The 25,557-nt window shown below is 39.9% G+C and overlaps 1 protein-coding gene across 10 annotated transcripts in view; it reads right to left on the bottom strand.

The window, feature by feature from the left end:
- LOC137379085 (anillin-like) overlaps nucleotides 1-25,557 on the bottom strand; it is a 94,069-nt gene that overhangs the window by 25,919 nt on the left and 42,593 nt on the right. For 9 of the 10 annotated variants that reach the window (XM_068049733.1, XM_068049730.1, XM_068049737.1 and 6 more), the window contains 10 exons: nucleotides 24,532-24,643; nucleotides 23,770-23,910; nucleotides 22,397-22,671; nucleotides 19,301-19,434; nucleotides 13,371-13,512; nucleotides 8,064-8,199; nucleotides 7,041-7,223; nucleotides 2,474-2,600; nucleotides 1,952-2,000; nucleotides 1,813-1,866 (listed from right to left, as the gene is read on the bottom strand). In XM_068049733.1, coding sequence (XP_067905834.1) covers nucleotides 1,813-1,866; nucleotides 1,952-2,000; nucleotides 2,474-2,600; nucleotides 7,041-7,223; nucleotides 8,064-8,199; nucleotides 13,371-13,512; nucleotides 19,301-19,434; nucleotides 22,397-22,671; nucleotides 23,770-23,910; nucleotides 24,532-24,643 — 1,353 coding nt within the window. The remainder of the gene's footprint in view (nucleotides 1-1,812; nucleotides 1,867-1,951; nucleotides 2,001-2,473; nucleotides 2,601-7,040; nucleotides 7,224-8,063; nucleotides 8,200-13,370; nucleotides 13,513-19,300; nucleotides 19,435-22,396; nucleotides 22,672-23,769; nucleotides 23,911-24,531; nucleotides 24,644-25,557) is intronic. The other variant, XM_068049739.1, reaches the window with a different exon arrangement.

Raw genomic sequence — 25,557 nt, 5'->3', positions numbered from 1 at the left:
CTGGTAATATTAGAGGTGTCAATAAAATCAAGAATTTCACAGTACCAAATTATTGCATTTTTGATTTTACCAGCGATCTTGTGGTTGAGCTTTACTGAACTTTTTAAAATGAGCTCTAATTGCAAATTGGTTATATTTTTCTTTAAAAAATGAATTCAGCTTCAAGTTGAAAATGTTGTCATACACTGGTTTATAACATGCAGCTCAAGTCATTTGTGAATTGTATATGTAGATAAATTGATCAGGGATGGATTTTAATTTACACATGACACTTTAGCCTCATGATACGCGAGAAATTTAAAGACAGAGGTAATTAAACGTATCATAAGCCTGCTATTACCACAATAGTGGTAATCAAAATAGCAAACATTTTAATAGGCTGCCTTACTAGTGGAAAAGAATAGGATATGAACAAGAGATTACCTGGGATAAAAGCAGTATCACCCTACACGGATACCTAGAGCCATGAACAGTTGAGACTCAGGTACTGTCTTTATACTCAGACCCAGACAGCTCAGTGTTGTGAAGAGCTTTGCCATTAGATGTTGTGATGGTATTTTACCTTCTCCGTTAAAGAAATTAATTTAAGATAGAATTACATAAGTACAGAAGACAGGCTGGAGAGGGAGTAACTTAATTTAGAAGTGACAGTATACACAGTACATACAGAGGAAGCTATAGTCATTGCTGATGAGCATAAGAATAAAGTCAGTAAGTAGTACCCCTTCACTGCATCAATTTTAGTGCATTAAGAGCTTCTGGTATACTCCTATTCAGGCTTTATAAACAGCTTCATTAAGTTTGCAAGACTTCATGTGACACCACAGAACTGAAAATTGCATGTTGATTATACAATTTACTGCAATTTGTGTTAAGCCTCAATCAGTACATCCCCTCCTTCAATATCCAGTCTCAGACTCTTCACCAAAAGTAGACTTCATTCAAACAAGTTTAAAAATACCCATTAAAAAAGTAGTATTTTTTAAAAATAAAGGGAATATAAATATCAGGGCCCAGAGTAACGATAGCTGCCTTTAAGCTTCTGGTCAGGTGGGGTGGCACAATGATTAGCACCGCAGCCTGACAGCTCCAGGGACCCGGGTTCAATTCTGGGTACTGCCTGTGCGGAGTTTGCAAGTTCTCCGTGACAGCGTGGGTTTTCGCCGGGTGCTCCGGTTTCCTCCCACCGCCAAAGACTTGCAGGTTGATAGGTAAATTGGCCATTATAAATTGCCCCAAGTGTAGGTAGGTGGTAGGGAACATGGAATTACTGTAGGGTTAGTATAAATGGGTCGTTCTTGGTTGGCACAGACTTGGTGGGCTGAAGGGCCTGTTTCAGTGCTGTATCTCTAAATAAAAATAAATAAACATTCTACAAAATGCAAGCAGGACAATCTTGTGCAGCATGCACCATCCATCAACTTAAAAGTGGCCAAAAGATGCTTCAGGTTGTACAATGCTCCATATTAGAGAAAGGCTATAAAAGGTGCTTAAATTGAAAAATTATTCCAAATTTAGATTATGCATTTTAAACAAAAAAAAAATCACAATATATCTTCAGTTAAATATTGAGTATAACCATACAAAATGGCAGCGATATGATTTCTTCAATGCTTAGGAGCAACACCCGAGTGCTAGAGTGTAGTTCGTGATTATAATGTGCACCTTTCAGCCTCACATTGGAGCTGGCAATTTAACAATAATGCAAGAGAGAATCAAGCATACAACATTAAAGAAAACCAAATCAAATGCATACTTTCCAGGTTAGATCAGATTACATGCTTTAAAAGCACATTTTTTTTTAAAAATCACCTTCGATCTTGACACTCTCCGCTTCTCAGAGGTGGCTATATTTGTAGTCTGAGCCTACATGGAGAAAGGAAGAGTGAATTTGCTGCAGACATGAAATAAAAAAAAAACACAAGAGGAAAGTTGAACATAGTTTGCTTACCAGGCTGTACACCTCCACATCAATTTCAAACTTGTAATGAATATCACACCTAGAAGGTACAACATTAGGATCAACTACATAGTCATGATTCTGGTTATATTTTGCTTACTGTATTAATCACCTGTGGTTTAGAGGCAAACTGATCAGATGCACCAGGCATCCAGTGCCACAGAATCCCTTCATCACTGGCGACATGAAATGAATTTTCAACCTGGGAAGGATCCAATTAAACTGATACAGGCATGATGGGTTGAACAGCCTCTTGCTGTGCTGAAATTGCTGGGATTGTACAAAATCATTCCTGGTATCTTGATTGTAAAGAGACTTTGTTCAAGTGGCTGCATCATTCCTTAAATAGTAACAGCTGTCACTAATTTTGATTTTTAAAGTTTACCTGGAATCTCAACAGTTCTTTGAAACTGAAAAAACATGAAGCTAATTTTAAAAATGTTGGTTTTCTATATTTTAATATTTTTAAATTTTACTTCCAAATACAACAGCTTATAAGAGATGGAGACTCACAGCGTGATGACGGTTGGGAAAGTAATGGTATCACCATGCTGAGCATCTTCTGCTGTTGCTAGAGGAGTCGCCAAAATGTTATGTGGACCGTATCGGATCATCAGTAAGAAATAGTGGCTGGGTTTTCCTAAAAGAAAAAGTGAAAATAAGCCCATTTGGCCCGCCAAAATTTTTTCTAATACTTTCCAAGTATGTTGAATGTTCCAGTGCCTGCACCTCTCAGATATTGTTTACATGAACAGACTCTTTCCAGATTTTTATTTTGGTACTCAACAAGGTGAGGAATGTCAGCGTCATGCAATGGAATTCTTCAGAGTTCAATTACAGAGTGTCAGTATCCTTAGCACAGAGTATGACTCTGTACTCTGCTCCAACCTGAAGCCAACACCCTGTGGTCTTGAATGGGATTGCCAATTAGTACATAATTATAGAAAGTTTATTTTGGGGTCTACTTGATTGAACCCAAGACTCAAAGATGAAAATGCAACCCATTGCTCTCCAGTTTAAAGCTTATTTTACCTGCTGATACTCAAGTTATGGGCTATCATGTATCCTATCTTATTTCCAGTGCTATATTCAGGATTTGATATAGTATTTTGTATACCTTACAGAAAAGAAACACTTAAAAATTGATCTTGTAAAAAAGGAAAACTGCTGGCATCTGATAAACACTCAAAACACTAACATTTGGAAAATGTCAACCACTGTGGCATTTATTGCAGCTATGTATAGCTCAAAGAACAAACAACAGTACAGCACAGGAACAGGCCATTCGGCCCTCAAGCCTGCGGTGACCGTGATGCCTGTCTAAACTAAAACCTTCTGCACTTCTGGGGACTGTATCTCTCTATTCCCATCCTATTCATGTATTTGTCAAGATGTCTCTTAAACGTCGCTATTGTACCTGCTTTCACCACCTCCCCCGGCAGCAAGTTCCAGGCACTCACCACCCTCTGTGTAAAGAACTTGCCTCGCACATCCCCTCTAAACTTTGCCCCTCGCGCCTTAAACCGATGTCCCCTAGTAACTGACTCTTCCACCCTGGGAAAAAGCTTCTGACTATCCACTCTGTCCATGCCACTCATAACTTTGTAAACCTCTATCATGTCGTCCCTCCACCTCCGTCGTTCCAGTGAAAACAATCAGAGTTCATCCAACCTTTCCTCATAGCTAATGCCCTCCAGACCAGGCAACATCCTGGTAAACCTCTTCTGTACCCTCTCCAAAGCCTCCACGTCCCTCTGGTAGTGTGGCGACCAGAATTGCACGCAATATTCTAAGTGTGGCCTAACTAAGGTTCTGTACAGCTGCAGCATGACTTGCCAATTTTTATACTCTATGCCCCGACTGATGAAGGCAAGCATGCCGTATGCCTTCTTGACTACCTTAGCCACCTGCACTGCCACTTTGTGGCCTGTGGACCTGTACGCCCAGATCTCTCTGCCTGTCAATACTCCTAAGGGTTCTGCCATTTACTGTATACTTCCCACCCGTATTAGATCTTCCAAAATGCATTACCTCACATTTGTCCGGATTAAACTCCATCTGTTATTTCTCCGCCCAAGTCTCCAACCGATCTATATCCTGCTGTATCCTCCGACAATCCTCATCACTATCCGCAACTCCACCGACCTTTGTGTCGTCCGCAAACTTACTAATCAGACCAGCTACATTTTCCTCCAAATCATTTATATATACTACAAACAGCAAAAGTCCCAGCACTGATCCCTGCGGAACACCACTAGTCACAGCCCTCCATTCAGAAAAGCACCCTTCCACTGCTACCCTCTGTCTTCTATGACAGAGCCAGTTCTGTATCCATCTTGCCAACTCACCTCTGATCCGTGACTTCACCTTTTGTCCCAGTCTGCCATGAGGGACCTTGTCAAAGGCTTTACTGAAGTCCATATAGACAACATCCACTGCCTTCCTTCATCAATCATCTTTGTCACTTCCTCAAAAAACTCAATCAAGTTAGTGAGACACGACCTCCCCTTCACAAAACCATGCTGCTTCTCGCTAATAAGTTCATTTGTTTCCAAATGGGAGTAAATCTTGTCCTGAAGAATCCTCTCTAATAATTTCCCTACCACTGATGTAAGGCTCACCGGCCTATAATTTCCTGGATTATCCTTGCTACCCTTCTTAAACAAAGGAAGAATCACCTTGGAGCTTTGTTACATTACGGGCAGTGTTAGTAGTTGTAGCAGGATTCCAGCTAAACAAAGTTGAGTTCACTTCTTGCCAGGGATTTTTAAAAGTTAAAGTTCACTTTGGAGGAGAGATCAACATTTTAGAGGCGAGATCAATGAATCAGCTAAAGGTGGTGTTGATAAAAACTGCCAACTCACTAAAAGTTCCACTTCCAGCCAGGGTGAGTTAACAAATCATGTGGACATTCTCACACTACAGTCACCCTCCTCCTCCACCAAGACAACAAACTTTTCTTTTAGCACAATAATTCCACATTTTACTTGACTTACCCACAATTACTGAGTGAAGCTCATAGGATTCCCTTCCATTCCTGGACTAAGCACCAGTTTAGTTAATAGACACTGGTATAACACTAATGAAAAATGACTATAAACATCAGGAAAAAAATCATCAGAATCTGTAGCAAGGAGTGCAGCCTTACTGCCTGGCCTGTGACAAATGGAAGCATCAACTATCATTTCCATTAATAAATCACTGAAATGCACTTGTTTTAATAGTGTGGATATAGGCCAGAGCACTGGGGAGTGGTCAATGTAACAACCATTTTTAAAGACAGTTAATTCAGGTAATTACAGGTTAGTTTAGTATCTATGGTAACATTTAAAAAAAAAAGAGTCTGAGGGTGAAATTACACATCACTCGATAGATAAAAGTTAGAAATAGCTACCACGACTTTCAAAAGGGATGATTGTGTTTGACCAATCTCAGATTTCTTTAAGGTAACAAACGTGGTAATGGGGAAATGCAGTGGATGTAGTGTACATAACTTTAGGACATTGAGGCTTTAAAGATGGTACAAAAGATTCACTGGGATGCTGTCTGGTATGAGGCAACACAAATACAAACAGACTTACAAAAAATTGGGTCACCCCTCACTCCACCATTAGAACATAGATTATGGGAGGATATACTGGCGTTTAAATTATGAAGGAAATGTGACAGCGTAAGTGGAAACAAATAGTTTCCACTAGCTGAGGGGTCTAGATACAAAATTGAAATGAGAGGTTTGGAATAGAAAACAAAAAAGAAACTTCTTCAGAGGGTTGGAGGCTGAAACTGTCATTCAAGATAGGCTGAATAGGTGGAGGTAGTAAAGGTATGAAGGAAATATAGGATTAAAAAAGGAGAGAGAGAGAGAGAGGGAGGGGGGGGGGGGTGTAGTGTTCACACGGAGGGTAAACAATTTTAGCAAATGGCCTATTTCAATGATGTAACTTCTATGCTGTCAAATTTACTTCAATAGGCAGAGCTTGACGTTTAATGGCTTTTGATGTATGGCGTGTGCAATTTGCAGTACCTTAAATTTATTCTTGTATTAAGAGACTGCTGTCTGCATATTTTAGAGATACACTGCAACTTGCTTCTATAGAGTTTTGCATCCCTAGTAATGCAATATTTTTTTTTCCTGAACTCAGGTTTAAAAATTCTAATGAAATCATGTGATTAAAGGTATACCTTTTCAGATCAAAAATAAAGATATGTTCAGAAAACCTCAGGTACAATTGGAAATACCACAGTAAATAAAGAACAGCACTCAACGAGACAGCTGATTAAGTGAATCAGCAAGTGGGAAATTGCTTTGCAAAAAAGGGAGAGGCATTCCACAAGTTAAGCCATTTATTCATGCTAAGGGAGAGGCAAATATCTTATGATTTTGTTATACTCGGGAGACAGCATTTGCCTTCTTAAAATCAAATTTCCCCCAAAATAGTTAGATTCTTTGGGCAGTGGCAACTCATTTTCTGGAGCTGTGGTCAAGAGTTTAAAACTGGATAAAAATATTGAAGATTCAAAAATTATGCCCCCATCAGTATGTATTTTTCAGCACGACGTTTAAAAAAAATGGTCACAGGTGTTTGTGCACCCTACATTTTGATGGGTGTCCAGTCAGATGCACAACCTGCTTCAGTTTGTTTTTAAGCTTTTAAGAGTTAAGACTAAGGGTCACTGCAGTGGCAAAAGAGCAGTAGTCTTCGATTATTCAGGACAGCAGGTGTTGGTGCAGGCTAGAATGCTCCTCTACACACATCTTTTTCCAGTTATTATGCAAAAGCAAATGGTCTACCTCTAGAGTCAACAAAACTGGATATAAATGGAAGCTTAATATTACAGCATTTGACCTGCAGAGTGAATATTACTCAGTCATTGAGACTAGTAAACAGGGGAAAAAAACTGGTTCAAAGATTTCATTATACAATAACAATGTATTTTAAGGCCAGGTGAAACCCTTGTCTCAACCACTCTGGCTAAGCAATAAAACTCCAGGGCTTTACACAGAACCAGCCACTAGCACACTAATGAAAGGCCTCAAATGTGTTCATGTAGATCCTATGTCCACTTTGTGTTTCCCTACCTTGTTTACGTAGTGCTGAACATACAAATTCAGCTTTCAAAGGAAGGCGAAGATCAGAGATGGAGATGGTTCCTCGACAAGGCTCAAGCCCATTTATCAGCTGAGTTGTTCCCCCCAGAGATATAGCATTGCCATCTCCTTTCACCCTGTTCAATTCAGTCAGCAAAGCGATACGCTTTTCAGCTTTAAAAATTAAAAAAGGACAAAATATTCAGTGTTGATAACTGCCAGTACAGTATGAATTTCTGCTCAACTATAGCATTCTATGAATTTCACTTTGCACATTACAAGTTTAATCACATTATATTTTGTCATTGATGGTAATAACACCTTTAACGTAGTAAAAAAAAAAAATCACCCAAGGCGCTTCACAGGAGCGTTTTCAAACAATTTTACATGCCAAGGTGATTCGGGCAGAAATTTGGACAAAAGAAGGTTTTTAAAAAGGAGCACCTTAAAAAGGAGGGGGGAGAAAAAAATAAAGGTGGAGAGCCATAGAGGTTTAAGGAGAGAATTTCAGAGCTTAGGACCTAGGCAGCTGAAGGCACATTTGCCAATTGTAGAGAGATTTTAAAAAAAATGCACACGCAGCCCGAATTGGAGGAGCACAGATATCAGAGGTTTGTAGGGCTGAGGGAGGTGATGGAGATAGAGAGGCAAGGCCATACAGGGATTTGTAAACCTGGAATTTTGAAAGAAGCATGTTTACTTAGTGCACTAATTTTCAAATGTATTTTCTAATTGCAGAGCTTAGTCATCTGCTTGATTTTCTGCAATGATGTTGGTAAAGGTGACATTGAGGCAATTAATTCCAAAACATTTCTAACACTAACAATTAAAGGTGTGCGATATAAAGGGAGTGATTGAGCTGGTTTCAGCCATGACCAGGTAGAAATTCACTATTGCAGGTTATTATACACAAGTGTTTCCACTATTGCTTAGTCCCACACTATGGAGCAGTTCCAACTTCCTACATCATCATGCCTCAAAGTTTTGGTTCCCCATTACTCCCATATTACTCACAAGCAATAAGGAGGTGACGCTCTGCTTCTGCTTCCTCTCGCGAGCCTTTGCCATGCTCTTCATCTGTACAGCAATTTAGTGCCTGGCTGGCCTGATGCATAATGCTGTTCAATCTGATAATTTCTTCATTAAGTACCTGGGAGGAAGAAAGAAATTGCATCTGTTCCTTCACACAAATGAACTGTTAGATGTGCACATTAGATGCTTTGGAGAGGGTGCAGAGGAGGTTCACCAGGATGTTGCCTGGTATGGAGGGCGCTAGCTATGAAGAGAGGTTGAGTAGTTTAGGATTATTTTCATTAGAAAGACGGAGATTGAGGGGGGACCTGATTGAGGTGTACAAAATCATGAGAGATATAGACAGGGTGGATAGCAAGAAGCTTTTTCCCCCCCAGAGTGGGGGATTCAATTACTAGGGGTCACGAGTTCAAAGCGAGAGGGGAAAAGTTTAGGGGGGGATATGCGTGGAAAGTTCTTTAGGCAGAGGGTGGTGGGTGCCTGGAACGCGTTGCCAGCGGAGGTGGTAGACGCGGGCACGATAGCGTCTTTTAAGATGTATCTAGACAGATACATGAATGGGCAGGAAGCAAAGAGATACAGACCCTTAGAAAATAGGCGACAGGTTTAGGTAGAGGATCTGGATTGGCGCAGGCTTGGAGGGCCGAAGGGCCTGTTCCTGTGCTGTAATTTTCTTTGTTCTTTGTATTAATTGCCAATTAAACTCAAAGTCCTATAATTAATAGCCCAGTACCCTTCTAAAGGACATAATTGTTAATACAACACTAATCAGCCTAACAATGTAGTCTCATTTCTTTAGATAGTGAACTGTTCTTAGAGATCCAATACATCTGAAAAAATTTAATGCTCTTACTTTTCCTTTTGGTCCTTTTTCCACAGTCCAACTTTTCTCTCCCTTTCAGTACCCAATTTTACTCTAATTCACTTTATTCCTTTCTCTGTTTTGTTTCTTTTTCAATCTCAATACACTAACTCCTCATTCAAGGTTCTAGATGCCCCGTTGCCCTTGCACTTTCAGCAAATTACAGCAAAAAGTGAGCTGAAGGTGAAGGAAAGTCTAACTATTGGGCGCACCAAGGGATGCCCTGCTCCAGCAAGATCCAGCCCAGTGGATTATCATTTTAAATGCCTTACTTAGGGCATTGGGTTGAATTTAGCGATGTTCAAAATAAAAAAAACTGTCCAATATTTTACCTTCAATTTCATCTTATTTTTGAAGTAAAAACTGAAAATAACTAAAAATGTCAGCAATAAAAACATTAAATTGTCACATTTCAGCGCAGGTGGTGGCCATTCGGTCCATCAAGTACATGCCAGCTCCCTATACAGTAATCCAGTCAGTCCCATTCCCCTGCTCCATCCCCATAGCGGAGGTGTTTATTTCCCTCAAATGCCTGCCCAATTTCCTTTTGAAATCATTGATAGTCTCCAATTCTACCACCCTTGTAGCCAGTGTGTTCCCGGTCATTACCGCTCGCTGTGTAAAAGTTCTACCTCACACCCCCCTCCATCCCTTGCCCAGAACCTTAAAATCTGTATCCCCTAGTCCTTGTACCAGCAGCTCGGAACAGCTTTTCTCTGTCTACCTTATCTAAATCTTGTACACCTCTATCAAATCTCCCCTTAATATCCTTTGCTCCAAGCCCAGCTTCTCCAACCTAATCTTGTAGTTAAAATCTCTCATCCCTGCAACCATTCAGGTATGCCAAAATACATCACCTCACATTTCTCTATATTAAATTCCATTTGCCAGTTTTCTGCCCTTCTGCTGGCCTATGCCCTGCCACAAGACGATTGGTATCATCCTCACTTTTTGCCACACCTCCAATTTTGGAATCACTGGCAAATTTTGAAATTTAACTGTATTCCAATGTCCAAGTCACATTTAAAAAAAAAGTGCTTCTAGTACTGACCCTTGGGAAACACTGTCTACCATCCGCCAGTCTATAACCATTTACCATGACTTGCAGTTTTGTCCTTCAACCATTTTTTTTTAATCCAAGCTGACACTAGCCCTCCTATCTCACGAGCCTCAATTTTGCGAATCAGCCTTTCATGTGGTACTTTGTCAAAATCCATAGATCACATCCATTGCGTTCCCTTCATCAACCTTCTGTTACATCAGTCAAGCATGATCTCTATTTTTACAAATTTGTGCTGGCTCTCCTTAATTAACTCAAACCTCTCCAAGTGCCTGTTGATTTTTCCCTGATTATTGTTTCTGAAACCTTATCCACTAATGTTAACCTGACTGGCCTATAGTTACAAGGAATGTCCTTGTAGTCTTTGAATAAGGGTGTCACATTGCCACTGTCCAATCGTCTGGCACCTTCCCCATATCTAGGGAAAACTGGGAGATTATGGCAAGCCCTTCATCGATCTCAACCCCCAATTCCTTTAGCAACCTTGGATGCAAACCATCCAGAACTAGGTGACATCCACTATAAGTATAGCTAGCCTTTCCAGTAGATCCTGCCCATCAATTTTCATCCTATCCATTACCTTTACCATCTCCCCTCCTACCAATATTTTGTCATCAACTTCCTCGTCCTTAGTAAACACTGATACAAAAGTACTCAAGTATTTTAGAGGCACAGGGCAAGGCTAAGTGTACATTACCCTTATAGGACCCACTCCGCCTCTTATGACCCACTTATTATTGTCAGGCAAACCCCCCACATCTGCCAAGACTGAGGAACACATGATTTCGCCACATGAACATTAAAACTTAAAATGGCAAGACCCTGACTGGAAGGACATTTGCAAAGAACTAGCAATGTTGGAACAAAAAAGGGACCCAGTAGTTACTTCCCTAATACACAGAAGTGGTCAGACCAGTTTTAGTCACATGACTAACTGGCTGTTGCAGAGCATTCGAACTTCCAGAGGATTTTGAAGAGACTTCCATACAAGGAGCTAGTCACATGACTAACCTGCTGGGCAACCTGGGAGACTTTCTGAATTTGAACTCCCAAACGAATTGGAACAGAGAACGCCATGTGCTCATGGACGAAGAGCATCTCCTCTCCTGACTGCCTGCCTCCATTTCTTTCCCACCGGACATGAATCTCGTGAAAACGCGTGAAACTCAAAAGTTTCCTACGTGAACAAGGTTTTAAGACGACTACTGGGCCCCAACGAAACAAGACCATATCTTCAATCAAGGACTACAGCGAGCTCGAGAAACTGTAACAAGATATTGCGTCAAACTGTTTTATCTTTTCTGTCCCTATCTGCACGTTTATATTGCATGTGCATGCTAGCGTGGGTGTGTCGTATATCCGAGGCATGAACTGTATTAGAGTCTAAGCTTAAGGTAAAATTTCATATTTCTTCTTTAAACCAAAGAAAGCCTATTTGTGTTCATTTCTTTGCCTTATAATTGGAAAGTTGTGAACAAGGATTCACAAAGGGGGAAGCTCAAAACACTGTTTAAAATTAAACCCGGTTACAGTAAGGCCAGGTGAAGATAGTAACAGATCCCTAGATACCTTTCTCACCTGGTCGCAACACTATTTACATACTGGTAAAAGATTTTTGGATTTCTTTTATAGTAACTGCCATTCTATTGTCATATTCTCTCTGCCAGTCTTATTTTCCTCTTTACTTCCCTTCTCAAATTAGTATTATTTGGCATGGTTCTCACTTGAAGAATTCACCCGACCTGCATCATGCTCTTTTTTTTCTTCATCATATTCTCCATCTCCCCAGTCACCCAAGGAGCCCTGCCTTTGGTTCTCCTACCTTTTGCCCTTGTTGGAATGTACCTACTAGCCTGTACCTGAAGCATCTCTTCCTTAAAGATCACCTATTGTTCCATCACAGTTTTTCCTGTCAGTCTTTACTTCCATTTTACCCTGGCTAGATCCCTGATCCCATTGAAGTTAGCCCTCTTCCAATTTAGAAGTTCTACTTTGGATTGTTCCTTGCTCCTCACCATTACTAACCTAAACCTAATGATACAATGGTTGCTCTTACCAAGTGTTACCCCACAGACACTTAGTGCACCTCATTCCCCAGCACCAGATCCAGCAATGCCTCCTTCCTGGCTGGACCAAGATACTGGTCAAGGAGATTCTCCTGAATGCAAGAAATACCTCCCGCTTCTTACCCTTTAACATTACCCCAATCGATATTTGGGTAATTAAAGTCTTCCAATATCACCACTCTAGTTCTTGCACATTTGCTCCTCTCTCTCACTATTTGGAGGCCTATAGAATACCCCCAGTAGCATGAAGCATGATTTTTATTGATTCTCAACTCTAACCAAATGGATTCTGTCTTTACCCCTCAAAGGCATCCTTTCTTTCCAACACTACCATGTCTTCCATAATCAGTACTGCCAACCCACCTCCCTTTTTCTTCCCCATCTTTTCTGAACACCTTATATCCTTGAATATTAAGCAGTAATCTTCATTTTTAAGCCACATTTGTTATTGCCACTACATCATAGTCCCACATGGCTATTTGTGCTTGTAGCTCACCAACCTTATTCACAACACTTTGTGCATTTACATACATGCACTGTAAACTCTTCTTTGTATTCCGTGTAGTCCTTAGTCTGCTTCTAATATGGCACTACTTCCTTCTCTAGTACTAGCCAACTCTCACTTTATGCACCTTATCCTCCTTACTATTTCTATATGCCAGTGTCCATCCCCCTGCCAATTTAGTTTAAATCCACCCGCCTCCCCCCAACCACATTAGTGAATCTCCCTGCGAGGACCTTGGACCCCATCCTGTTATAATGCAACCCATCCTTTTGAATAGGCATCCCCTGCTCCAGAACTGGTCTCATTGTCCCAAGAATCTGAAGTTCCTACACCATGCCTCAAGTCACACATTGAACCTCCCCATCTTCCCATTTCTACCCTTGCTAGCATGTGGCACGGGGAGTTATCCAGAGATTACTACCTTCGACGTCCTACTTTTTAAGCTTCTCTAGTTCCTGAAAATAGGACGTAGGATCTCAATACCTGCCCTATCTAGGTCAATGGTACAAACGTGCTCACTCCCTTCCTCCTGCAGAATATTCTGCATCTTCTCTGATGTCCTTTACCCTGGCACCAACGAGACAACACATCACGCGGGACTCATAACGACTGTTACAGATCCACCTGCCTGTCCGCCTAACTATGGAATCTCGAACAACTGCATTTCTACTTTTTGCTGTTTCCTCCTGTGCAGTCTCTTGCTCATTGGTGCAATGGTCCAGACTGCACTTCAAAGTTTGTGGTAATTTTTCCTACACCCTTCACAACCACAGGAGAAAGAGATTTTATTTTATACCTTTATTTTCTCTTTTGTGGTCATTTGCTGCGTTGCCAACCAAGAACTTTCTGCTGCTCTTTGGGCGATAGCTTTGTTGGTTTCTTCTTTTTTCTTTGCTTGCAGCCGAACACTGCGGCGCTGAGTTCTATACAAATCAATGCTGAAAGGAGAAAACTCACTCAGTTTGGAATGTTTTAGTGCTTTAATATATGCACTGAAGGCACAAATATGTTCATGTATCATCCAAAATGCAGATTAATTTTTCAAGAATAAATATATCAATAGATTTGACTCAAAGTGGGAAAGGCAATGGGTACCAATGGCATTTACCCTAGGATGCTGCAGGAAATCAGAGGAAGTAGAACCTCTGACCAGAATCTTTCAAGCAGACTGATACATGAAGTTGTGCCAGAGGATTGGAGGGTTACCAATGCAATACTTCTGTTCAAAAGGGGATAAAGCCAGGTATCTATAGACACTATCAAGTACATCCAGCATAGATTTTAAAAAAAATATTACATTGAGATAAATTTGAGCACGCAAGAACAATGCATTGACAGAGTAAATGCAGCAAAAATGTAGAGTCAGGGATTTTCACAAGGCATATGATAAAGTGCTGCAAGAAGACTTGCTGATAAAATTAAAGGTAAAGTGTACTAAAAAGATTACATTAAAATAGAATGGGTGGTTAACTGTGAAGGCGACTGTAGGCAACGTCAGTAGACGGCAAATGTTGATACTGGACAGATAGATAACAGAAAGTTTAATGCAAGTCTATTCTCTCTCCCCACACCAAAAAGATGGGACAATTCGATCTTATTTGAAACTGCAATGTTAGTTTTTAAAAAGAGGAACTTAGCACAGCTAAAAAGGTTCTAGATTGTGAGCGAGAGCGAAAGCAACCATACCTCTAAACCTCCCCCTGCAGATCTCAATGTGAACAAAGGCACCCTTGGCAGTCGTGGAAATGTGCAAACCTCCCCGAAACTCATATGTTTATTGGGATGCCCATTCCTAACGTATTGCAGGCTGACAATGAAGAAACTTCAAACCTCTTTGGGCAACACGTAGCTATCTCAGACCCAATCAAGGGAAAAGGGGCAGTTCAAAGTAGCACTGCTACAATGGAAAGCAGGGGGAGGGTTAGATTTAATTAGCCCTGGTTTGGAGTTCTGCTCATGAGAGTCAGCAGTAGGTGGATTCACTGATCTCTTTCAGTGCCCTGATGCGTCATACAAGGGATTTTCACTTTAGGGTACAGTGGATTCCCTTTTCTCCTGACTGTGGGGTGGGGGGGAGGATTCTTTGCTATTCGTCCCTTTGTCCTCTGGAAGACTCCTTGCTTGAATGAATGAGAATTAGAGAAATGTGTATGTGTTTTCCTGTAGTTATTCTTTCTATTTTTATAATGAAATGCACCCCTAATATCAGATTTCATTCCGCTGGTGTGACGGAAACCACACTTGCTAAAATGAGATATTAATTTTGTCGTATGGAACATTAATTTTGGACTGTTACTGGACATTGAAATAACTTGTTTAAAAAGACCACAACAGTGGCTGAAAACATGGCTGCACCTTTGCATTCTAAAAGACAGTTGCATGAAGACAAATGGAGCATTCCCTGATTCAATTAGCCAGATGGGTTTTGTCAATCGCGATGATCAAGGGACATTGAGCCAGCAGTCCAGGAAAAGGATGAGGGGAAAGTCTTAGATCCCTGCCTCACCTGGTCGTAACAATAGTAAGGGTTGCAAAAAGGAATGCTAAAATAAAACCTGGTCCAACGAGATTTTACAATTATAATCAAAGAGAAAGGGTAATCAAGGGTGAGGTGTTCCCTTTAAAAACAGATGTGGGTCATATTACAAATGAAAATAAGGAAATAGACTTTGTGTCAGTCTTCAGAGGTGGAAGATAATGCATCCAATATTCCAGTGAAATTAATAAATGAATCAAGGATTACCACTCGTGAGCGTTAAACGTAGAAAACAATAAAAATGACACTAAAGATGGACAAATCCCCAGAAATGGTCTCCACCCCAGGATTTTAAAGGAAGTAGGTGAGGAAATTGCAGATGCTTTAGCCGTATCCTTCAAAGCTCTCGCAATTCAAAAATGTCTCCTTTAGAGAAGAAACTTGCAAAATGTAACTCCATTAAAACATGAGGGAGAACATACGAAACAGGAAGAGCAGGCCTGCTCCGCCATTCAACAAGATCATGGCTGATCTGATTGTAACCTCGACTCCACATTCCTGCCTATCCCCCGATAACCTGTCACCTCTTGCTTATCAGGAATCTGTCTACTTCTGCCTTAAAATATTCAAAGGCTCTGCTTCCACCACCTTTTGAGGAAGAGAATTCCAAAGACTCATGACCCTCAGAAAAATTTCTCATCAGTCTTAAATGGGTGACCTCTTTGATGTGGAACCTTATCAAATGCATCTGGAAATCTAAGTACAGTTCACCTTTACCCACAGCACGTTACTGCTTCAAAGAACTCCAATAAATTAGTTAACATGATTTCCCTTTCACAAAACCTTATTGACTCTGCCAGATTACCATGATTTTTTTAAATATATAAAGTGCCCTGCTATAACATTTTTAATAATAGCTTCTAACATTTTCTCTAAGACAGATGTTAAGCTAACTGACCTGTAGTTTCCTGCTTTCTGTCTCCCTCACTTTTTGAATAAAGGAGTTACACTGGCTATTTTCTAATCTAAATGGAACCTTTCCCAAATCTAGGGAATTTTGGAAAATTAAAACCAATGCATCAACTCTCTCACGAGCCACTTCTTAAGACCTTAGGATGAAGTCCATCAGGACCTGGGGACTTGTCAGCCCACTGCTCCAAAAATCTGCCCAGTAACAATCCCTGGTGATTGTAGTTTTCTGGAGTTCCTCCCTCCCTTCCATTTCCTGATTTACAGCTATTTCGGAGATGTTACTTGTATCCTCTATAGTGACCACAATGCAAAATACCTGTTGAATTCATCTGCCATCACCTTATTTTCCATTGTTAATTCCCCAGACTCACTTTCTGTAGAACCAACGCTCGCTTGAACTTTAAAAAAAAAAAATAGCTATAGAAACTCTTACTATCTGTTTTTATGTTTCTAGCCAGCTTTCTCTCGTAAGCTAATTTTGCCTCAATCTTTTAGTCATTCTTTGTTTATATTCTGTCTAATCTTCTGATCTGCCACCCATCTTTGTCCAATTATATGCTTTTTCTTTAGGTTTGATACTACATTTAACTTTTAGTTAACCATGGATGGTGGGTCCTCCCCTTGGAATTTTTCTCTCGTTGGAATGCATCTATTGTATATTCTGAAATATCCCCTTTAATGCCAACCACTGCATCTCTATTGACCCATCCCTTAATCTAATTTGCTCTGCTTTCATGCTCTCTCAATTGCCCTTATAAGTTTAAAATACTAGTCTTAGACCCACTCTTCTCTCCCTCAAACTGAATGTAAAATTCAATCATATTATGATTGCTGCTGCTGCTGCCGCCTAGGGGCACCTTCACTACGAGGTCATTAATCTTTTCTCATTGCACAATACCAGGTCCAGTATAGCCTGCTCTCTGGTTGGCTCCAGAATGTGCTAATCTAAGAAACTATCCCAAAAACATTCTATGAACTCTTCATCTAGGCTACCTTACCTATCTGATTTTTCCAGTCTGCATGTAGATTAATATCCTCCATGATTATCACTGGAGTTTTCTGACAAGTTTCCATTGTTTCTTCCTTTATACTCTGTCCTACCATGTGGTTACTGTTAGGGAGCCTGCACACTACTCCCACAAGCGACTTATTGCCTTTATCATTTCTCATCTCTACCCACACCACTTCTGCATCCTGGTTTCCTGAACTTGGGTCATCCTTCTCTATTGTGCTAATACCATTAATTAACGGAGCCACCCCTCCCCTTTTTCCTCGCTTCCTGTCCCTCCTAAATGTCATGCATCCTTCAATATTCAGGTCCCAATCTAGATCATCCTGCAGCTATGCCTTTGTAATGGCTATCAGATTGTACTTTATTTCTATTTGCGCTTTCAGTTCATCGGTTTTGTTTTGAATGCTATGTCCATTCAGATGAAGCCTTGAGATTTGTCTTTGTATTATTTTTGTAACCTCTAGCCTTATCTGATTTACTCTTAGATTTGTACACTCTGCCCCTTCCTGTCAGTCTGTTTATCATTTTCCATATTAATACCTTTCTCTCTTGCCTTGTCTCTACTTTGATTTACCACATCATCCCAAATTTGATCCCTTTCCCTCACTATTCAGTTTAAAACCCTCTCTACTTCCCTAGTTATGCAGCTCGTTAGAACATTGATCTCAGCATGGTTCAGGTGTAGACCTCATTTTGGGTGGGGGGGGCGGGGGGGGGGGTGCGAGAAACAGAAAATTATAGACCTCTTAGTCTAACATCTGTCATGGATAAGTTATCGGCATTTACAATTGTCAGTGAATGAGCATTGAGAAATTTGAGCTGATTAGAGTGCACCACATATTTGTAAAGGGTTGGTCATGTCTAACAAACCTAATTGAACTTTTTGTGGAAGTAACTAAACATGGGGAGCGTCTATGGATGTAACTTAAGAAGGATTTCCAGAAAGTATTTGATAAGTCTCTTGCGTGAAACCTTCCAACTAAAAATTAAAGCTCATGGAATTGAAGGCAAATTATTGACTTGGTTAGATGGTAGAGACAGTAGCGATATGGGTCTATGCTCATATTGAATAGAAGTAACTAGTGTGCCACACAAGGATCTGTGCTGTGACCTCAACTATTCACTACATTTATTAATGACATAGCACAGAGAGCCATATGACCCAAGTTTTCCCATGACAAAAGACTGGTAGCATAATAAGTAATGTAGGCAAGGCCACAAAATTACTAGGAAACATTTCTAAATTAAGAGAGCAGGCAAAAATTGTGGCAAGTGGATTTCAACACAGGTAAATGAGAAGTCATCCATTTTTGACCCAAAAAAGGATCAATCCGATAATTCAAAATGGTGGGAAAAAAAGTTAAGAACAGTGGCGATCCAGAAGGGTTTAGAGGTCCTTGTACAGATCACTAAAATGTAGCAGTCAGGTTCAGAAAAAAAAAGTTAAAAAAGCTAAATGCAATGTTAGCCTTCATATCTAGAGGGTTAGATTATTAAAAAAGGGGAGCACATTTTGCTACAGCTATCCAAATTCCTGGATAGACTAAATTGGGAGTACAGTGTACAGGGCTGGGCGCCACACATTAGAAAGGGTACATTGGCCTTGAAAGGAAGGTTACCAGGGCTCCTAAAGTTAGATGAGTGATTACATAAACCAGAGTTCTATTCCTTGGAATGTTAAGAGGTGGTTTTATTGAAAAGAACTGATGGGATGGAAAAAGAAGCTATTTCCACGGGTGGTTGAGCCTAGGAGGTGAAGATATAACCTTAAAAAAAAAATCAAAGCCAGGCCATTCAGAAATTAGGAAACACTTCACAAAAGGGCAATAGAAGTGAAACTGTCCAACAAAAAAAAACAGATGCTAGCTCAATTAATGTTAAATGAGACACAGAATTTTTATTAGTCAAGTGTATTAAGGGATATGGAACCAAGGTGGGTGAATAGAATTGAGACACAGATCAGCCATGATTGCATTGAATGGTGAACAGGCTGGAGGGGGGCTGAATGGCCTACTCCTGTTCTTATGAGATCAATGGCTCTGTAAAGACTTAACCAAGGCCCAGAGTTCGGTTTTAAAGAGGCTGTACTGATCAGTCCATTAAAGCTCTGCCAAACAGGTACAAACCAGGGTCAAGACATTTTTGCAGCAACCCTCAAAAAAAAAAATTACACAACTCAATTAAACTGGTTTTATATGGGTTCAAATTTTTGAAATTGCTGTACATCAAATTACATCATTTTGCAATGTATGTGAGGGTAAATTACCTGTAGAATGGTGCACTTTCCACAGCCTGTGAAAAATTTCCAGCTGGATCTTGATTCTGCCCAGGAGTGAGTGAGGAGTAGACTGAGCAGCAGGATTCAGTCAGGCTACTGTTTAGTGATGACAGTATCACAGTCTACCAAATATATAAAAAAACAAAACCTTTGTTACAAATCAAGTATCCCAAGCTACTTGCAGTTACTAGCACCCATCCCCTGTAAAATGCTTAAAAGCTAGTTTAAATTCACTGACTCTGGAATTTAGGGACCAACAGGATCTAATATTTACATCAGTTATGAACACATTTGCTATAGCAGCTTGAAAGCTCATCAGCACGTCTAAGTTCCACAAAATGGTTGCCAAGAAATATTAGCTACCTCTATCCTAGTGAATTGATTTATTTATACAATGGTCATCCTCATGTTTTTTCTTCTTAAAAGAATGACATTATCTACCCCACTTCAACAATCTGATTCAGCAGGTGATTAATTCCTGGCTTTCCTCAACCTTCATGCCATCACTGATACACAGTGATCCACTATGTCTTCACCCACTTTCCCCTTGCTTGTAAAAGCTTAAAAAGACCCTCCCCTATTTCTAGTCTGCTTGGTGTTGACTTTTTTTCCCTGTGAAGTTGTTTTCTTTTAATGAGAAATGCAAGAAATTAAGCTATAGTTGAACTTTAGAAGCTCATCTAAAATGTGATCGATTAAGATGTTTGGACAAATTCAGACACTGCAGGCCAAGTGAATATTAAATTTCCAGGAACTTATTTGGATTTTTTTTTCAAATCAAGACAGATGTGGATTATTGTAATACATACCTTCTCACAAATTAAATGTTTTGAGGACTTGTGTTAAAGATTATGGACATTGGCTCATTTGGGAAACTGAAAAGATTCCATAGATTTTTTTTTTCTTTTACAAGGGTCACTGGGAAAACACGCGAGGTCTTGTTTGAAAACAAACCTTTACTAGATGTCACATGCCTTAAGACGAATAAAAAGAAGCCTCGGTGACTCGGGAGAGTGGTTTCCAGAGAAGTGATGTCAAGATTTATGATGGTCAAGAGTTGGTTTGCCTTTGGGATATTGTTTTGATTCAGTTGGGGTATGGACTGCTTTGAAGGCAGTTGGAGGTCAGCCTGCCAAGAGAGAAGCACCCAGCTCACCTCTCTCCTCCTGTCTCAGAAATCCTGCGTATCCAGTGTGATAATTAAAACCCCTGATGCCACATTTCTCCTGAAAAGCCTACCAGACTAATTCTTGACATCTTGAACAAAATGCTTCTGAAAAGAACCCCGAGACCTGACTCAGTGTACCTGGACGCCAGACCAGAGACAACGGATATCCTTCCATAATTTTCTTTTTTCCCCTTCAAGAATTAACAAGTATTTGGCCAAAGTATTTTTTGTCTTTTTGTAGATATAATAAAATATATATTTTCATATTTCAAACTATGTTAATGCTTTGTAGCTTTACTGGATAAACCTTTTTGAAATAATAAACTGACCATTTTGTTGTTTAAAGAAACCTGTTTATTTTTTATTTCAGAATAAAATACACCAGAGTATTTGATTGGTCATATCGGTAACTGGGTAAACATTTAAATATATGTTGTGACCTGTGGAGAAGTGGAACTAGAGAAAGACAGTGCACTCCTCTAGCCTCTGTCATGACAGTACAAATAAAGCCATGTGATGCCACAGGGGGAAAAAAGGGATGCTCTAGCACAAATTAAAAATCAAGTTTGATGCTATCAGCTGAGCTTTTCCCATTGTGCAGCATCAGTCTCAAATGCCTTCAATTTTTCCTTTCGGTTCTCCCCCTTAAAAATTATTGATGCACATTGTGGTATGGATCAATGGGAGCCAGCTGCCCACAGTAACTCACAAAAGTTGTTAGACTGCAACTGAAATATATGGTGTACAATTCTGGACACTGCACCTTAGAAAGATATATTCGCTTTGGTAGGGGTGCAACACAGGTTCATCAAAATGTTACCAGAGCTCCAAGGGCTAAATTAGGAGAGGAGAGATTAGATAAACTGGACTTCGATTCCCTGCATGATCAAAGGTAAAATTCTCAATTAAACTACCACTTTTAAGAATTTTGAAAAGGAATTGATAAAAGGTAGATCGAGAAAAATTTTTCCTTCTGCTTGGGGAGCCTAGGACAAGGTCATCTAACCTTAAAATGAGAGCCAGGCCATTCAGGAGAGAAAAGTTAGGAAACACCATGCAAAAAAGGTGGAATGTAGAAATCTCTAGACAAAAAAATAGTAGCTGCCAGCTCAATTAATAATTTAAATTGGGGATCCATAAAATTTTGTACACCAAAGGCATTACTGGACATGGAGCCAAGACAGGTGGATGGAGTTAGAATACTACAGTTCACTGCAATCAGTCTGCAGTAGGGCACACATGGATTAAGTGCTTGCATAACTGCACAACAGGGTCACTGACATGATCAAGTTTAATAATTTCAGATCACACACACAATGACATGGTTCACGGTCAGAATATGGAGACTGAGGCGGGAGATGTCACGAGTTTATGGAAAACCTCCACCCAAGATAGGCACTACCTTATTAGGGAGATGGTGGGAACAAAAATCTGCATGGTTTTCAAGCAATAAAAGCCAAATGTCAATATTTGAGTAACAATGATTTATAGTGACACAACAGGCCATGAGCTAATGTCTGAGATCCTTCATTTGTGGTGGCATTTGAATGGACAGTTTTTTTTTTAAAAGCATGATTACTTCAGCCCCCATCTTTTCAGTTGTGATTTTATCGAGTCAGGTACAACCCTACTCTCGTCAGTGTGATGCACGTGCTAGGTAAAGAGGCATATTGGCTGGATGAGGTGGGGAAGAGCAGCATCAGAAATCCAAGTCATTATTGTAGACTGTGTCAGTATGTTATTGGAGCTCTGCACACCCAATACTTATGCAATCCAATTACCAATACAAACTGTGAAACTGTACAGTATATAGAACTACTCAACATGGTAATAGACTTCAGTTTTACACATAGGTAAAGGCACGCGATACAATCAAGTTGGCAGTTGTTTGAACAGATTAACCATCGTACACTCACCAGAGGAGCTGCAACATCCAACTTGATAGACTTAGCAAGTGGCGACAACACTGATATATTGGGTAAAGTCAGCTCATCCTCTTTTTGATCTTTTGCCTCTGCTTTGGACTTCACTTCACTCTGCTCTTCAGTTTTGGATTTTTCCAACTCTGCCACCACTTGGTCTTCAGCTTCTTCAGGCTCCATTTCTTCATCTGCACTGTCCGATTTAAGCACTCCTTCAAACAATTTATCAATTATTTCAGAATTGTTCAGCTCTTCCTGCGAGCTTGGCTCTAGTTCAGAGATAGAAAATAATAATGAAACAAGATCCCCCCACCTTTTATGCAAGTACTACAGAGTAGACGTCAAAAATGTCAGTAGTGATGAGAGACTGGCTGTTTCTTTCCACTACTGCAAAATTGGAAAGCTTTTCTCTTTTTAAAAAAAAAAATTAGTTCACTTTACTTTTACAACAGGAAAGTGAGTTAAAACAAGACGTGGTACAATGATAGCAGCTTTTTGCCAGTTTCCTCCCCCCCACCCCGGCCAAATCAACAGAGTTAGCAGCAATCTATTTGACTATAGGAGACTGATCACAGCCAAGACAGACTTATGCAAAGCATACATACATGAGCCCTCTGGATAGCATTCAGCAGGAGAAAATTGCCTTCTGATCATTTGAAGGGTAGAAAGGCCAATTGCTGTGCCTGTCAGCACAGGATCAATGTGGGCTCCTCCTGTTCCAATTATGGATCAGTGCCACACTACCAGATGGTTTAATGGGTGAAAGCTCACCTTTATAAAATACTCAACACATTTAAAGTTACAAACCAGTGCTTAAATATTCTCCCCATTTAAAAAATAAACAAACATTCTCTTTAGGAATATCAATAAATAAGGCAGGAAAGATCTGGAAAGGATCAATTGCAGCAATTTGTTAGTACAAGTTACGGGTCATTTGTTTCCTGAAGCTTCAATTAACACCCTTTACTGGATTCAAACAAACACAGTCAGCTACTGTATAAATGTATTTCTGGAGTAGAATTGTACTCAAATGAATATGTTGCACTATAGGTTTAAAATGTTTTACTTCATGAAATCAAAAATTTGTCTACCACTTTCACCCTCTCCCTTGCACTGAACACAGTCAATACTACTCCATGGAGACAAGAAAGGAGCCAACCTGCTTTCCCTCCCCACTATTAGGCAGCATTTGATGGACTGTCCATGAGAATTCATTACAGCTCCCAATTGCAAAATACACCAAAAGAGGGACAATCTTTCTTCCTCTGAAGTGTCTTTTTCATTCTGCCAATTACAAATCAGCATTTCAAGTTATAGAAATAAACTTGTATCTTGATAATCAAGGGGCCATGACAAAATTCTCATACCCATCTCAGAGATGCACTTCTCATGCTCATCGTTTTCAGTTTCTACATACTCTGGCGATGGAATGGTTTGTGGTTTTATTGCAAAGGTAACCTTCCTGAGAGGAGCAGACCAATCCACAGACTCTTCTCCCTTGCAATCACCTAATTTAGGATGAACATATATTTCACAAGGGTTACACATCATTGAATGTGAACTTGTCAGCATCTTCCATCATAATATAGTGCAGGAACTGCAAGTTTTAAGACGGTTTACTAAATTATGGAAACTAACAAGTCAACTATCACATGCCTCTACTTAGCTATCATTTGCAGCTGCATATCAGTCTAAGAGCTACAACCATTTTGATACTGGGAATTGAAGATTTGAAAGCCCAGCTTCATTCCTATTATATATTTAATTCAAAAGTGATGGAAAAAAACTGAATTAGGCTTATCTGTGGCAACACCACGACCTGAAAACTCATATCCGTTACCTTTAACCACCACCTCAATGTCAACACAAATTGCAGGATTTTTAAAAAAGTATCACGTTAGAGGCTCGAAAAAAGTGTGTATGAAGCTTAAGAGCGATTTCAATTTGTAGCAGTACAAGGTAGTAGGGTTTTGAGGCCCCCTGGTGGTAGAATATAGTCTAATGTAATTGGTTAGAAGCAGAAGGAATTAGCTAATCAGAATGCAACAAGCAAGGAGTGGACTGAACAATTGGTGGTGGAACCTTTCAGTTCAGAGTTGACGATGAAGGCAAAACGTTCATACTATCACCTTCAGTAATCTGGAGGACCTCTTCATACTTTTCACTGTCATCAAAACTTGAAGTTGCATCATTGCTGTGAATAGTGTTCTCTTGATATTCTGTATTCCCCTTTAACTCTTCCTGCCGGGTTGGGGGAGAGGGGGAAGAGGTGGAGAGGGAAAATTAAACATTTTGGGAATTTTATGCAGGCACTGAATAATTCATTGCAGGCAATACCTAAAACATGTCTAAGAGGGAGTCAATAAGGAAAAGAACTTGCATTTATGTAGTGCATTTTATGTCCTCAGGACAGAGCTTTACAGCCAAAGTAATACTATTTATCTGTAGCGACTTTTAATGTAGGGGAATGCTGCAGCTAATTTGTGCATAGCAAGGTCTCACACAAAAAAAAAGTAACCAGATATTCTACTTTAGTGACTAGTTGAGATAAAAATATAGTCTGGGATACCAGGGTAACTCCACTGCTTTTACACCCACATGAAGGAGCAGAGGGTTTTTTTAGTTTAATGCCTCACCCAAAAGAAACATCTAGCAACTTTTTATTGGCACAGATGTTGGTAATAGAATAAACACATCATCAGTGACAAGTAATGCCCTGTTTACAGATGCAGATTGCTAAATAATTTTACAACCACCACTCAATATAGGTCTACCTGCAGCAAAGCTAGACCAGACTTTAAACTGACCAAACAAGGTCAAACAGCAATTGCTGAAAACAGATCCAACAACGATCTTCTCCCCCAGGTGTGCTATATGTTTTGCAAATGTTGTTCATTGCCTCCTCCCATCATTTTATGCTTTCAAGATCGATTGCCTGGGAAGTACATTTGTAGTGTGACATTAAGCTTTGTTCCAGGACACGAGTGAGGAACAGATGGCCATGGGAACACTACATCCAGTGCTAAAATTGAATAGTACATTTAAAAAGTGAGCAAAATGTCTTTAAAATAGTAAAAATGGTACATGATCTACAAGAATTTATTACAAAAGCATTGCACACACACCCTATATTAAAAAAAACAATTGCAAAACAA

Source organism: Heterodontus francisci, chromosome 17, assembly GCF_036365525.1.
Source record: "Heterodontus francisci isolate sHetFra1 chromosome 17, sHetFra1.hap1, whole genome shotgun sequence".
NCBI classification, from domain to species: domain Eukaryota; kingdom Metazoa; phylum Chordata; class Chondrichthyes; order Heterodontiformes; family Heterodontidae; genus Heterodontus; species Heterodontus francisci.
Note: the sequence above shows the minus strand (reverse complement) of the source record. Positions and strands in the feature narration are given on the sequence as shown.